Source organism: Hemibagrus wyckioides, linkage group LG29 (genome assembly GCF_019097595.1).
Source record: "Hemibagrus wyckioides isolate EC202008001 linkage group LG29, SWU_Hwy_1.0, whole genome shotgun sequence".
NCBI lineage: Eukaryota > Metazoa > Chordata > Actinopteri > Siluriformes > Bagridae > Hemibagrus > Hemibagrus wyckioides.
This window is the reverse complement of record NC_080738.1, coordinates 13,045,956-13,058,620: the sequence shown is the minus strand read 5'-3', so window position 1 is coordinate 13,058,620 and position 12,665 is coordinate 13,045,956. Positions and strand designations below refer to the sequence as shown.

The following is a 12,665-nucleotide window of genomic DNA, read 5'->3' as shown; positions in this document are numbered from 1 at the left end:
ACTTATCCTGTGACTAAGAAACCTGAAGACGTTCCTTTGTTGGAAAGTTACAGCTTTACCTCTCACTGTTATAAATCGCTGACACTGGAGACTCCTCTCAGAAATGCGACATAAACATCTCCTCACAGGAAAATTCATCATTTCAATGAAGATGGGCTTTTATACAAATTCTTGTGTACAACAATCACATACTGGAAGGAGTTTATTCATTTATACCTTTCAATATTATAGAACACATTCAACAAATTCTGACTACTCTTTCAACAGTGCTAGGTTATCTACATACTCCAGTACATATCCTGTATGCTAGGATAAAACTTTTCTATCCTGATGGACGTGGTTCCTCGTGGGTTACTCCTCCCTGATCCACAGGGCACAAGGGCTCACTGGGTATGAAAATGATACGTTGCTATGAAAATATAGTGCCTGGATCATTGTGTCACAAAGAGCTCTCAACACTATATTGCCAAAAGTTTTGGGACATCTGCCTTTACATGCACAATGAATGTAATATGGAGTTAGCCCGCCCTTTACAGCTATAACAGCTCTGCTCTGTTCTTATCCTGGGAAGACTTTCCACCAGGTTTAGGAGTGTGTTTATGGGAATGTTTGACCATTCCTATAGAAGCGTATTTCGTGAGGTCAGGCACTGATGTAGGATGAGAAGGTCTGGCTCACAGTCCCCACATTCATCCCAAAGGTGTTCTATCAGGTTCAGGTCAGGACTCTGTGTTCAGGCCAGTCATCCCCAAACTGTTCCCACAGCGTTGGGAGCATGAGATTGTCCAAAATGTCTTGGTATGAAGCTGAAGCATTAAGAGTTCCTTTCACTGGAACTAAGGGGCCGAGTCCAACCCCTGAAAGACAACACCTGAATTCAATGATTTGAAGAGGGGTGTCCCAAAACCTTTGGCAATGTAGTGTATCTTCACCAAAAACAGTGACTATGTTATGTGTGCCTATGTGTGTGTATGTGTGTGTGTGAGAGAGAGAGAGAGAGAGAACTGATGATAAATTGAAGTTGCTACAGTTTGTAGAACATAAACAAATCTATGCCAAACTGCAACAGTTAACTTCAAGGGTGTGATCGTTCAATACAATGATCAATTCCGTTGAACAGAATTTTTTTTTCTCCTGAAATAACCACAGATCTAATATGGATGGACAGTCATGAAATAACTATATTCCTTGATTTTAAAACTGCTTTCTTCAATGACTTTCCAGAATAAGAGTATTGTTAATGGCTATAATGTATGGGTAGAATTGCTTTTATACACATGTGAATTAAGACAGCTATAGACATGTTCACACATACAGTATACAAACACACACACACACAGTGTTGCTCTAACCTGCGGTAGGGAGTTTATAAAGCGGCCTGGTGCATTAGAGCTGCTGTTTAGCTGCAGAAAGGGAACAGGTGGCTTCTACAAGCACAAGACAGGATGTTAAGGCACTACTAAATCCTCTGCAAACCCCACTACAGTGTGGAGGGCCAACAAATTACACAATGATTGCTCCACAGGACAGGAGTGGAAAACATCTGGACTGCTTTATCAACTAAAACAAGACGGTTATTTAAAACAATGGTATAAATCGTGTCCATGAGTACTAAATCTGCAGACTGATACTGCAGTGAGGATAAAAAACGCACTTTAATATGAGACACCACAAAGGATCAGGATACTCTTCTTAAACTTGTCTAAATCCAGGTCTGACCTCCCTTTCCGCTGGAGCATTCAAAAATAATTTGTTGGCTAATTTGTCATGCAATTTAGCAGAACAGAGATGAACAGGAGAGAAACCCAAGGCAGAAAACGTGTAGCACAAAGTACCTGGCATGCTAATGGAGGGGAGCTTTCTCTATAGATGAAGACGTTACAGATTTGGCTTGAGAGATTTGGGGAGAGACAGGGGAAATGTGCTACACATCAAACTGTATAATCAGATTTAGGCATTCAAGAGGAATTAACCATTTTAAAGATCAAGTTTATTGGTTCAAAGCGTGCTTTAAGCTTGCTAGAAAGGCTGAGGTGGACATTTCCTGTCTAATATACTTTAATAGTCCTGTTCATTGCAGTTCATCTGCCATCAGAGCACTCCAAACCTGGAAGACCCCCAAATTGTCTCCATTAGACCGATAAGTGAATTAAAGGGGTCATGGCATACCCTTTTAACAAAAAGCTTTGGCTTCTCATTAAGCTGTCAGTTCATTAGGAATAACAGATGTAATTGTGTACCTTGGATAACAGTAGTGTTTGGAATGGTGAGCACATTCACACGATCGTGAGCCTCGTAAATGGCCGACGACGCCGTATATTCGACTGCTAATATATATGTATGGTATCAGATGTTCTTCTTGCACAGCACATGTAAGTGAGAGCACAGCTGGTGGAACCTTGACTGATGAATGTGTGTGATTTTGTGTGCACAATCACTGACCCTGGGTCGGGTGATAATGCTCTGTACCAGGAACACGACGGGGTTGCCGGCTTTACGTATGGCGTCTACAGCTTGCTCATGACTGGCGTCTCGCAGATCTACACCATCCACCTGAAACACACACAGAAATATAAATATAAAAATGAATATTTATCCTATCCTATCAAGGAAGGTTGCTGTTATAAATTGCTGTGATGTGTAACATCATAGATGCAATAATAATGTATGATCGAAACTTCTATCAGATGTCAGTGTGTGTTACCTGCACAATTCTGTCTCCGGTTTTCAGAGTTCCGTTGTGTCCTGCAGGGCTGTCTTCAAGGATGTGCTTGATGAAGATTCCCCTCATCACTTCGCCATTGTTCAGACGACTACCCATGCCTCGCCCACCAACAATGCTGATACCGAGAGATTTTCCTGCCTCTCTGTAGAGCTCCACCCTTTGCACACAAAAAGATTTTTAATATTACCTTCACAGAATGTGCTGTATCCTTATATGCTGAGCTACTTCTATGTGTGTATTATTGTGAGCAAATGCTGTGTGTGCTCACTTCCTAGGTTGGTTCCAGTTGCTGAAGTTTGCTGTCTGTAGTTCGCTTTCCTCTCCTTCACCATCCTCCCTCTCAGGAAGCTCTGCTACAGACCTGAATACATTGGAAAAGTTAACTGAAGCTTACTTTAAAGCACTTTTTTCCCCAACACTTTTGTAACAAATGTGATTACCTTGGTGTGTTTAATGCATCCATGGCAAAGGCATCATTTGTAGCCTGCTTAAGAGCCTTGTATTCCTCTAAATACTCAGCTGGGACATAGGTAATGCTGTAAAACATGGACAATGGCCATCAACCTTATCACATGCATGGAGTCACTTGTAACACACACACACACTCAGTACCTTTCAGCTATTAGATATGTCATCACTAGTTTTAAAAGCACCCCAAAGACAAAGTGAACACCTTTTAATATTTTTTTAAGGAGTGAAAAGATAGTGTATTGAATATTAAATTCTAACCTTGTAAATGAATTAGTATTCAGTGGCTTGCTTGTCTTTAGACAAGCGTGGTCTGGATTTAATGAGTTTTCTGCCTATCACAGCCTAAAGTGTGATTGCTGATAATGTCTTCAAAACCCTGCCATATGATCCTGTCTAACAAATCTTAGACATGACAAGATTTTGTTGGCATGCCAAACACACACGTGTTGCAAAATTCACGAGAAGTTCATCATAAAGTGATTGAAGAGCCACTTTGGTAAGAGGACTTGGTTCAGAAATAAAATCAACAATCAACTACTTTGAAAGGCTTTTATTTTGTGCAGAAAGATGACAGATCTAACAGAAGTGAATCAAATCCCATATGAATGGTAAAGTACAGCATGCAAACACATGACGCCACAAAGTTAATAAATAAGTAATACAATGACTGAGTTAAGAAAAGTGAGATGAATCAAAGTTAATACAAGTGAAACGAATCAGAGTTAAGACGTGAAATGAATCAGATTCAATACATGTGAAAAAGATTCAGGGTTAAGAAAAGTGAAATGAATCATATTCAATACATGTGAAATGATTCAGGGTTACGGAAAGTGACATGAATCAGATTCAATACAAGTGAAATGATTCAGGGTTTAGAAAAGTGAAATGAATCAGATTCAATACATGTGAAATGAATCAGATTCAATACAAGTGAAATGATTCAAATTCAATACAAGTGAAATGAATCAGATTCAATACATGTGAAATGAATCAGATTCAATACATGTGAAATGATTCAGGGTTAAGAAAAGTGAAATGATTCAGGATTAAGAAAAGTGAAATGATTCAGGGTTAAGAAAAGTGGAATGAATCAGATTCAATACATGTGAAATGATTCAGGGTTAAGAAAAGTGATATGATTCAGATTCAATACAAGTGAAATGGTTCAGGGTTAAGAAAAGTGAAATGAATCAGATTCAATACATGTGAAATGATTCAGGGTTAAGAAAAGTGAAATGATTCAGGATTAAGAAAAGTGAAATGATTCAGGGTTAAGAAAAGTGGAATGAATCAGATTCAATACATGTGAAATGATTCAGGGTTAAGAAAAGTGATATGATTCAGATTCAATACAAGTGAAATGGTTCAGGGTTAAGAAAAGTGAAATGAATCAGATTCAATACATGTGAAATGATTCAGGGTTAAGAAAAGTGAAATGATTCCGGGTTAAGAAAAGTGAAATGAATCAGATTCAATACAAGTGAAATGATTCAGATTCAATACAAGTGAAATGATTCAGGGTTAAGAAAAGTGAAATGATTCAGATTCAATACAAGTGAAATGATTCAGGGTTAAGAAAGGTGAAATAAATCAGAGCTAAGACAAGAGAAATGAATCAAAATTAAACGAGTTAAGAGAATGAATCACTTTAGTAAAAGGATTCAAGTTAAGTGAATCACAGTTCATAAAAATGTGCAATCAAACACCATGTTTCAATCCCACAAGCTATATGACTCAGTAAGCATATTAATAAAGAGAGCACTGTGATGGTAGCTGAAAGGATACTATCAGACAGACAACTGAATGCTAGGTGTAGTTGAGTTATGACTAGAGTGTAAGGAGATGATTATCCAGATACGAGCAAAAGAGTCATTAAATTAGAAATTGAATCTATTCATTATGAATGTTAATTCATATTAAGCTTCAGAAGGCAATACTTCCTGTCATGCAGGTATGTGACCTTATAAAAATACTTTAAATAAAAAGGTTACACTTATTCTGCAATTAATAAATGAATCTAAATTCTATACTAGTTTACTCAAGGCTTATGTTTAATGTGAAAATGATTATGAATGTTTTTAACAACTATATAACTTCCATATAAATAAAACCTAAGCTACAAGTTGCCCTAATGGCAATTTGGTGTATATTATGAGAATATAATTGCTCTAGTAATACGGATAATCTTAGGATGCAACAAAAGAATGAGATAGACATGCAGTGAGACAGACACACCCGAATCAAACTGTGCACTCAGTAGTAGTTAGACATACTCACATATAAAAGGGGCAGAGCTCCTCATCCGGAGCAATTGAGGATCTAGAAATGTTGAAATGTGTTTAAGTGCTGCTGCTGATACAGGAGATTTAGTCAGCAGCACTTGAGCAACTAAAGTGTGTTTCATAATTCAACCAATCCTCTTGCAAAGTCACAGAAACCATCAAAAGTATAAAGGTTTCTGCATCACCACTGGTCACTGATAAGCTTATAAGTGTTTCAGTTGGAAGCTGATAGAAATGAGCTTTGACTTAAATAGACTGATATCACAGAGTTGTACTAATAAATACTAATAAATATATTAATAATATAATTTTTTAATGTACACCGACCAGGCATAACGTTATGACCACCTGCCTAATATTGTGTGGTCCCCCTTTTCCTGCCAAAACAGCCCTGGCCAATCATGCACTGTGTATTCTGACACCTTTCTATCAGAACCAGCATTAACTTCTTCAGGATTTTCTGTTGGATCGGATCACACGGGCCAGCCTTCACTCCCCACATGCATCACTGAGCCTTGGCCGCCCTTGACCCTGTCTCCGGTTCACCACTGCTCCTTCCTTGGACCACTTTTGATAGATACTGACCACTGCAGACCGGGAACACCCCACAAGAGCTGCAGTTTTGGAGATGCTCTGATCCAGTCGTCTAGCCATCACAATTCGGTTCTTGCTAAACTCCTTACTCTTGCCCATCTTTCCTGCTTCTAACACATCAACTTTGACGACAAAATGTTTACTTGCTACCTAATATATCCCACCCACTAACAGGTGCCATGATGAGGAGATAATCAGTGTTATTCACTTTACCTCTCACTGCTCATAATGTTATACCTGATCGGTGTATATATATATATATATATATGGAATATTAATAGATGGCATATTCCATACACACTTCTTCCTTACCCCATGTCAGATCCAATGAGTGAGTGTCTGCGCAGCATGGCTCGTGCCTGTGCATTGGTCAGGTTCCCGGTTGCTTCGCCGTTGATGGCGAGAATGAGATCTCCAACACCTAAGCGTCCATCTCTGCTTATAGCCCCGCCATGAATGATACTGCGGATCAGCATACCCACACCGTCCTTCACTGCACTCACTGTCATTCCTGGAACAGAGTTAACATTGATATGCATCACCTGTCTTGGCGCTGTACTTCATAGCAAAACCTAAAGATATATGGATTTTATTATTAAAATTAAATATTCGGGGGTTTTTTTATTATTAAAAAGTCAAAATTATTAAGACAAATCGAATACATCTATATTAAAAAAGGATATATAAGGTTATCTGAGCTTAATAAATAACAAACCTAAACTTGAGTTGCCCTTGACAACAGTGATGGTCCTCTCAAAATTGCTCCCTGGGGTCATTTCTTGTTGATCGGTTTCTTCTTCTTGAGTTTTATCCATTGGGAAATCATCTTCCTGAAGGTTTTGCACAGAAACACAAAATCACACCAGGAGAAACACAAAAATTACTGCTTAAGGCAAGGTCATGCAACCCGGAGAGAGGTGAAAACTACCTGGAAGGTGCTAAAGTAAATATAGTTTCTAATGGGATGGGCAGGGAAGAGAAAGGAAGGTACGATTATAAAGAGCAACAAACATCGTCTGACAAAATTTAATACAGAACTCTTTACCTCCTCCTGAGAAGCACCAACATAACCAACTTCATGCATCTCTGGCACGATCGGTCCCATTTCTCTGTATAATGGCATTGCAAGCGTCTCTTCTTTACAAATGGAAGCAGGGTTTGCGCTAAAAATCCCAGCTTTTGACATCATTGGGTCCATGGAGTCCATTGTCTTTAAATCATGTTCCATAACCAGATTGGAGTGGCTTACTGTCCCAGCTTCAAGCCTTACAGATGTTCCCTTGTCCTCAGGAGAAAATGGCTCAGATGACGTCATGAAAGGATACTCCATGAACGAATCCAGGTGAGTGTTTCTCTAGATGAGACAACACATTTATTTCACACTACAGCACAAGCTTTACGATCCCAATTACGAGCGAATGTAAGGCTGATAATCTTCTAATCAACACCTGGACCGATGACGTAGTGAAGTTTGTTCACAAACCAATGGAGGATAAATGACAATAATCACACAGGCCAAATATTCCCATTACCAACTCTGGCAGGCTTTCAGAAGGCTATAACATAGCTCCATTTCTCTAACTGATTCAGCAAAGGCTCTGCACTAAATTTCAACAGTAACCGAACCCACGAGGACCAATAAAGTCTCAAATAAAATCAGGGTTGATGGGCCTTACTGCAATATAGCTCCAAATGTCGGCACAGAGAGCCATTATACACGAGACAAAACGGCAGGCTGAAGTGTTTCCTGCGAATGGGAGGTGGGAATGGGCTGCTTTAGAAAATGTCACTCACTGGGTCATGGGGGTCGTTTGGATGAGAGAGGGATAATTCGGAGTGGGGATTGAGGCTTTCAAATGATGATACACTAGCTGATGTGCGCCCCAGAGGACAAAGTAGGTGGCACTGAATTACTAGGGCATGGCACTATCAGGAAATTGGTAGGGTTAATAACGCAACATACAGAGATTAAAAACCACGAGCTCTACTCACTACTTTGTGCTAAATTACTTTGCTTGACTATAAATACCTGAGGGGTGGAGCCTTGCATGGACATCTGATAGGTGAGGTCTGCACTGCAGGTGCTTCCGTGTAGAGCGATCATGGACGCCTGAAACGTGTCGTCTTCCTCGCTGCCGTAATGATGATCGAACTTCTCGTCTGACAAGTCCACATCGCTAGTGTCAATCTGAAATATGTCAGTCATGCTAATCAGATTCGATCTTAAGCAGATTTGCACCAGGGCTCCCGTGTCTGTCTCCTTTTGTTATTTCAAAGCATTATATCTTTTCATATATATATGTAGATTGTTCATTTGAGCACTGCTGTACGTTATGATGTCCAACATTTAGTGTAATCAAAATTTCATGTTGCCTTGCACTAGTAACTTCCTTCAAAGTGTCAGAATATCAAAAAATATGTTCCTTTATACCACAACACAGCTGTGAAAGTAATTCAAATCACAGGTTTATATGAATGCACTCGGTCTAATGTCCGATGTCTGGTCTATAATATCAACTCATTCCCAAGGATGCTCTATATAACCTTATTTGAATAACAACATTATTTAAGAAAAGCATATCATCACTGATAGCTGTGTGATGACTGTTTATAGCTGCTAAAACATAAAGCCCTGTAAAAGTTCCACCAGGACGCTTGCTGTGGTATAAGAAGAATGAAACACTTCGGGCATGCTGTTATTGGAAAATAATCAACTTAATCTAACTCATCACACCACCATGATGTTGAATGCTTCCCTATAACAGCAAACCCCTTAAAAAGCTCCTTAATTATATGAAGGATTTTGGTGACATGTCCCATAAGCACTGACCAGTACAGGCTCAGCGCGGAATAAGACTTCTTCCTCCTCCTCCTCCTCATCCTCATCTCCCTCCATCCGCGACAGAGCCGAGAAGATAGAGGAGGGAGTCTGTGGAGAGAGTGCTGTGAAACTTTTCGGGTAACAATTAGCACATGTACAACTCTTCCTGACGATCCTGATGACGTTTAATGCGTTAGATTTGCTTTGGGTTTAGAAGAATTATTTGATTAATAGTCGTGTTTGATTGAGTAAATTAGTAGTGCAAGGCATGTTAGATAGAGGACTAATTCTAATTCTGATCACTGCCTGCTGACTTGATTTCAATTTGATTTGGGTTATAAACTTCAGACAGTGGATTTGTTGGAAATTTAGTAGAGAGAATTAAGAATGTGTTATCGCGGATCTTTCTCATTCTCTGGATCTTAGCTATGTGTCGTGTGAGCTTCAAAGTATTACTTTCACTTTAGATTAACTTCAGCAAAACGGCAGTTCTGAGAAAGGCTTAGGTGAAGTTAAATATTGGCAGAGTATTGGAAGGAAGCAGACGTGGGTCACAGAGTTGACTAGCACATAGACAGAATCAGGTATACTCTAGTATCAGGTATATCTAGTGTTTGTTATTTTTCTGGCTTTAATTTAAATCTAAATTGTTATTGCTTACATTGTTGGAATTTTGCATGCTTTTATTGTATATAAATATGAAGCTTGACGTTTATATTTAAATGACTTAAACTGTGCAATTGCAAAAGGAATAGTTCTGGCAATGTAGATGACAACCCACCATTTGCATAGTCCTTGAGAGAATGAGAGTCTGCATGTATGTAGGGGAGGAATGCAAAAATGACACCACGATGAAAAATCATGCACGATCTACACAAGCCATTTGCTGAATAATCCACGCACAACAAGTTCATTTTTGCTCGAATGAAGCAAAAACACTGAGCTTTAAATTTCAGGCGCATGCAAGGATTCATGGAATATTTAAAGATCCAGCAGAAGAATCAGGTTACTGGAGCGAAGGTTTCAATAGCAGAAAGGAGCACAACACACACACAACACACACACATTATTATTAAGCATAAATGTGTATTTGTGTCTTACAGGCAGTGGTTTGGCTACTCCAATGTGGACGGTGCCTAAGCTGGCCCCCTTCAGCGCCTGAACTGCCTCCTCCAGACTGGCACTCTCGAGGTTCATGCTGTTGACATACATCAGTCGGTCTCCAGGCAACAAACGTCCGTCGAGTTCAGCCACACCTTCAGGCACCAGAGATCGGATCACGATCACTGTCTTAGCTGGGTCCGTAGGATCCTTTACAGACACATACGCGTGCACAAAGTGAGAACACTTTCTCAATAATTCAGGAATGTTTAGCATTTGTTGTAACAAAAAAGCAAAAGCAATAAGAATCTCCACCATTCATGTTCACTGTGTTGATGTATCTCTGCTACACACTGAAATGTTAGACCTTGTGTCATGTTACATAAAGGTCCTGGCAATGTGCTGTAAAAGCAAACCAAGAACTCTATGGTTACTCAAATATTTCCAGAAAACTGTCACAAAAAATACACACAAATGCTTTCACCTTTATATTTAATGCTAATACCTAGCTCAGATTCCACCAAGCCATTGTTACATGGATTATTCAGGCACTATACATATTCCACATTATAGAAATTTAGTATTATAGGACATTTAATCAGCCATATCCACTTTATTGCCTAAATTCAGGCTTTCAGGCTTCATAAATTATGCTGACTGTAAGTTTATCTGTGAACTGCAATGTCTTAACTATCAAACAACTACAAAATAATGCAATGCCAAGTAATAATTAAAGCGTCTAAGAAAGAACACACCACACCTTCTCCACTAATATCAAAGCAGACCTGTTTTTACACACCACTTATCTTATCCCTGTCTACTATTACTGTTAAAGAGCTTTCCCCATCAAGCTCACTCCTAAATTCAAGCTACGATGTCCCGTTCCCCATACTTGTTCTACACGCTGTATCAGTTTTAACATCTAGTTCCTTTCTGAAGTCAGAGTAATATCCTTTCCAGTCAGGTGTAGCTATTCAAATCCCCTCAGACCCGCTAACTCTGCTCATCACAGCCTCTTATCTTTCTCTTACCTGGTAGTCTAGGATGCTAAAACCCAGTCCACGTTCTCCTTTCTCTAGTTCAATGTCCTGGATCTCTGACTCCCACATTGCCAATGAAGTTCCCGCAGTCTCTTCTGGCACGAGATCTCTTAGGCTCGTCTCTGATTCTCCAGGCAGGAGGAAGTCTTCAGCATCGTCAAAGTCCTTAAAAAAAACATAATCTCTACATATTATCCTGTTACTGTTCTATTTGGTGGCTTGTTTCTCAACTCTCCTGGTGTCAGTCTCTCTGCATTAGGGCTAGGGTTATAATCTAGCCACGTGCATAACATAATCTGAGCTAATCCTTCTGTCAGTCCAATCTGTCAGACTAGATAAATATACATAAAAGCTGAAAAAAACAAACAAACAAAATTGTTCGCTACTAAAATGTACTAGTTATTAAATAGTTCCTATTCATACGTTTCTAACAACACAATCACCTTTTCTGTCGACTGTGGAGCCACGTCTTCAATCCGCGGTAGGTCAGTCAACGGCAAAGGGGCGGGCCTACAGCAGGCCAGGTGCACACACACGGGCAGCTCCTTCAAAATGCTCACTACTTCCTTATGTGTCTTACCTCTAAGAGGTATCCCATTCACCTACACACAAACAAACAATCTCAGTGATGAGGATGGAAATGTTCATAATGTTAATGGTTTTGAGTAGAACTGCACCTCGAGAAGTTCGTCTCCGCTGTAGAGCTTTCCAGAACGTCCTACAGGTCCCTCGGGTAAAACCGAGCATATGTAGTGGTGACCAGAACTTGCTTCTAAACTGATTCCCAGTCCACTGTTCTCACTAAATTTCTCTACCTGTACCACCTACACACACAGATACACGCAAAAAACTGCTGATCACTGCTGCTTGTACAGTTCACGGGCTTTGTTAAGTGCACTGTATATAATTATTGCAGAAGTTACACAATTTAAATCAACAAATATATCATTTGTTTAATCATAACTCCTTACTTTACATATTTCACTGCTGGCTACTTGTATCTTATACAATAAAAAAAACATAAAAAGGTCATTTAATTTCAGTTTAGTTCAATGGTGAATTGTGGAACTGGACAAAGTGGTGCCAGTCAATTTAATACAGTTAAGCAGACTTAAAATTCCTACCATTTCATTTTTAATCCTGTAACAATACATGAACACACGAGAATGTAAATAAATGTATTTTTTTGTGTGTGTGTGGGTGAAACCTGGTATGAATTTGAGAAAAAAAAAAACATCAAGAATTTACTCACAATAACTTCGTTGCTAGGACTGAGAGCGTTTTGCCATTTCTTCATAAGCTCCTCTTCCTCATCATCATTCAGCTTGATGCCTGCAGAAAATCCACAGCATAGCAGAAATTACCATCCTAGTAAAGCACTACAATTTGCGAAGCTGAGCTAGAATCTCGAGAACATGTTTTTACCTTTCTTTTGTTCAGAGGTGCACGGAGAGATAGCGGCAGCGGCGGCGATGAGTTCCGTAGTGTCTACGCGTATTCAATCAGAAATGTGATATTAAAGTTAAACGTTTCATCAACATCTGTGTTCCTCTATCTATGTCCCGTTTTAGTCTGAGATAAAGACTCTGTACTTATGACAGGGCTGTGTTTTCCTCTCCCCCTCTGCCTCA

The 12,665-nt window shown here is 39.4% G+C and overlaps 1 protein-coding gene across 7 annotated transcripts in view; it reads right to left on the bottom strand.

The window, feature by feature from the left end:
- LOC131349266 (multiple PDZ domain protein) overlaps window positions 1-12,665 on the bottom strand; it is a 38,331-nt gene that overhangs the window by 12,543 nt on the left and 13,123 nt on the right. For 3 of the 7 annotated variants that reach the window (XM_058384809.1, XM_058384810.1, XM_058384812.1), the window contains exons 12-28: window positions 12,460-12,522; window positions 12,287-12,366; window positions 11,712-11,858; window positions 11,478-11,636; window positions 11,026-11,199; window positions 9,995-10,204; window positions 8,903-9,001; window positions 8,102-8,260; window positions 7,118-7,426; window positions 6,788-6,902; window positions 6,385-6,583; window positions 5,474-5,515; window positions 3,166-3,261; window positions 2,994-3,086; window positions 2,705-2,882; window positions 2,443-2,553; window positions 1,353-1,427 (exon numbers count right to left, since the gene is read on the bottom strand). In XM_058384809.1, coding sequence (XP_058240792.1) covers window positions 1,353-1,427; window positions 2,443-2,553; window positions 2,705-2,882; window positions 2,994-3,086; window positions 3,166-3,261; window positions 5,474-5,515; window positions 6,385-6,583; window positions 6,788-6,902; window positions 7,118-7,426; window positions 8,102-8,260; window positions 8,903-9,001; window positions 9,995-10,204; window positions 11,026-11,199; window positions 11,478-11,636; window positions 11,712-11,858; window positions 12,287-12,366; window positions 12,460-12,522 — 2,309 coding nt within the window. The remainder of the gene's footprint in view (window positions 1-1,352; window positions 1,428-2,442; window positions 2,554-2,704; window positions 2,883-2,993; window positions 3,087-3,165; window positions 3,262-5,473; window positions 5,516-6,384; window positions 6,584-6,787; window positions 6,903-7,117; window positions 7,427-8,101; window positions 8,261-8,902; window positions 9,002-9,994; window positions 10,205-11,025; window positions 11,200-11,477; window positions 11,637-11,711; window positions 11,859-12,286; window positions 12,367-12,459; window positions 12,523-12,665) is intronic. The other 4 variants (XM_058384814.1, XM_058384816.1, XM_058384811.1 and 1 more) reach the window with 3 other exon arrangements.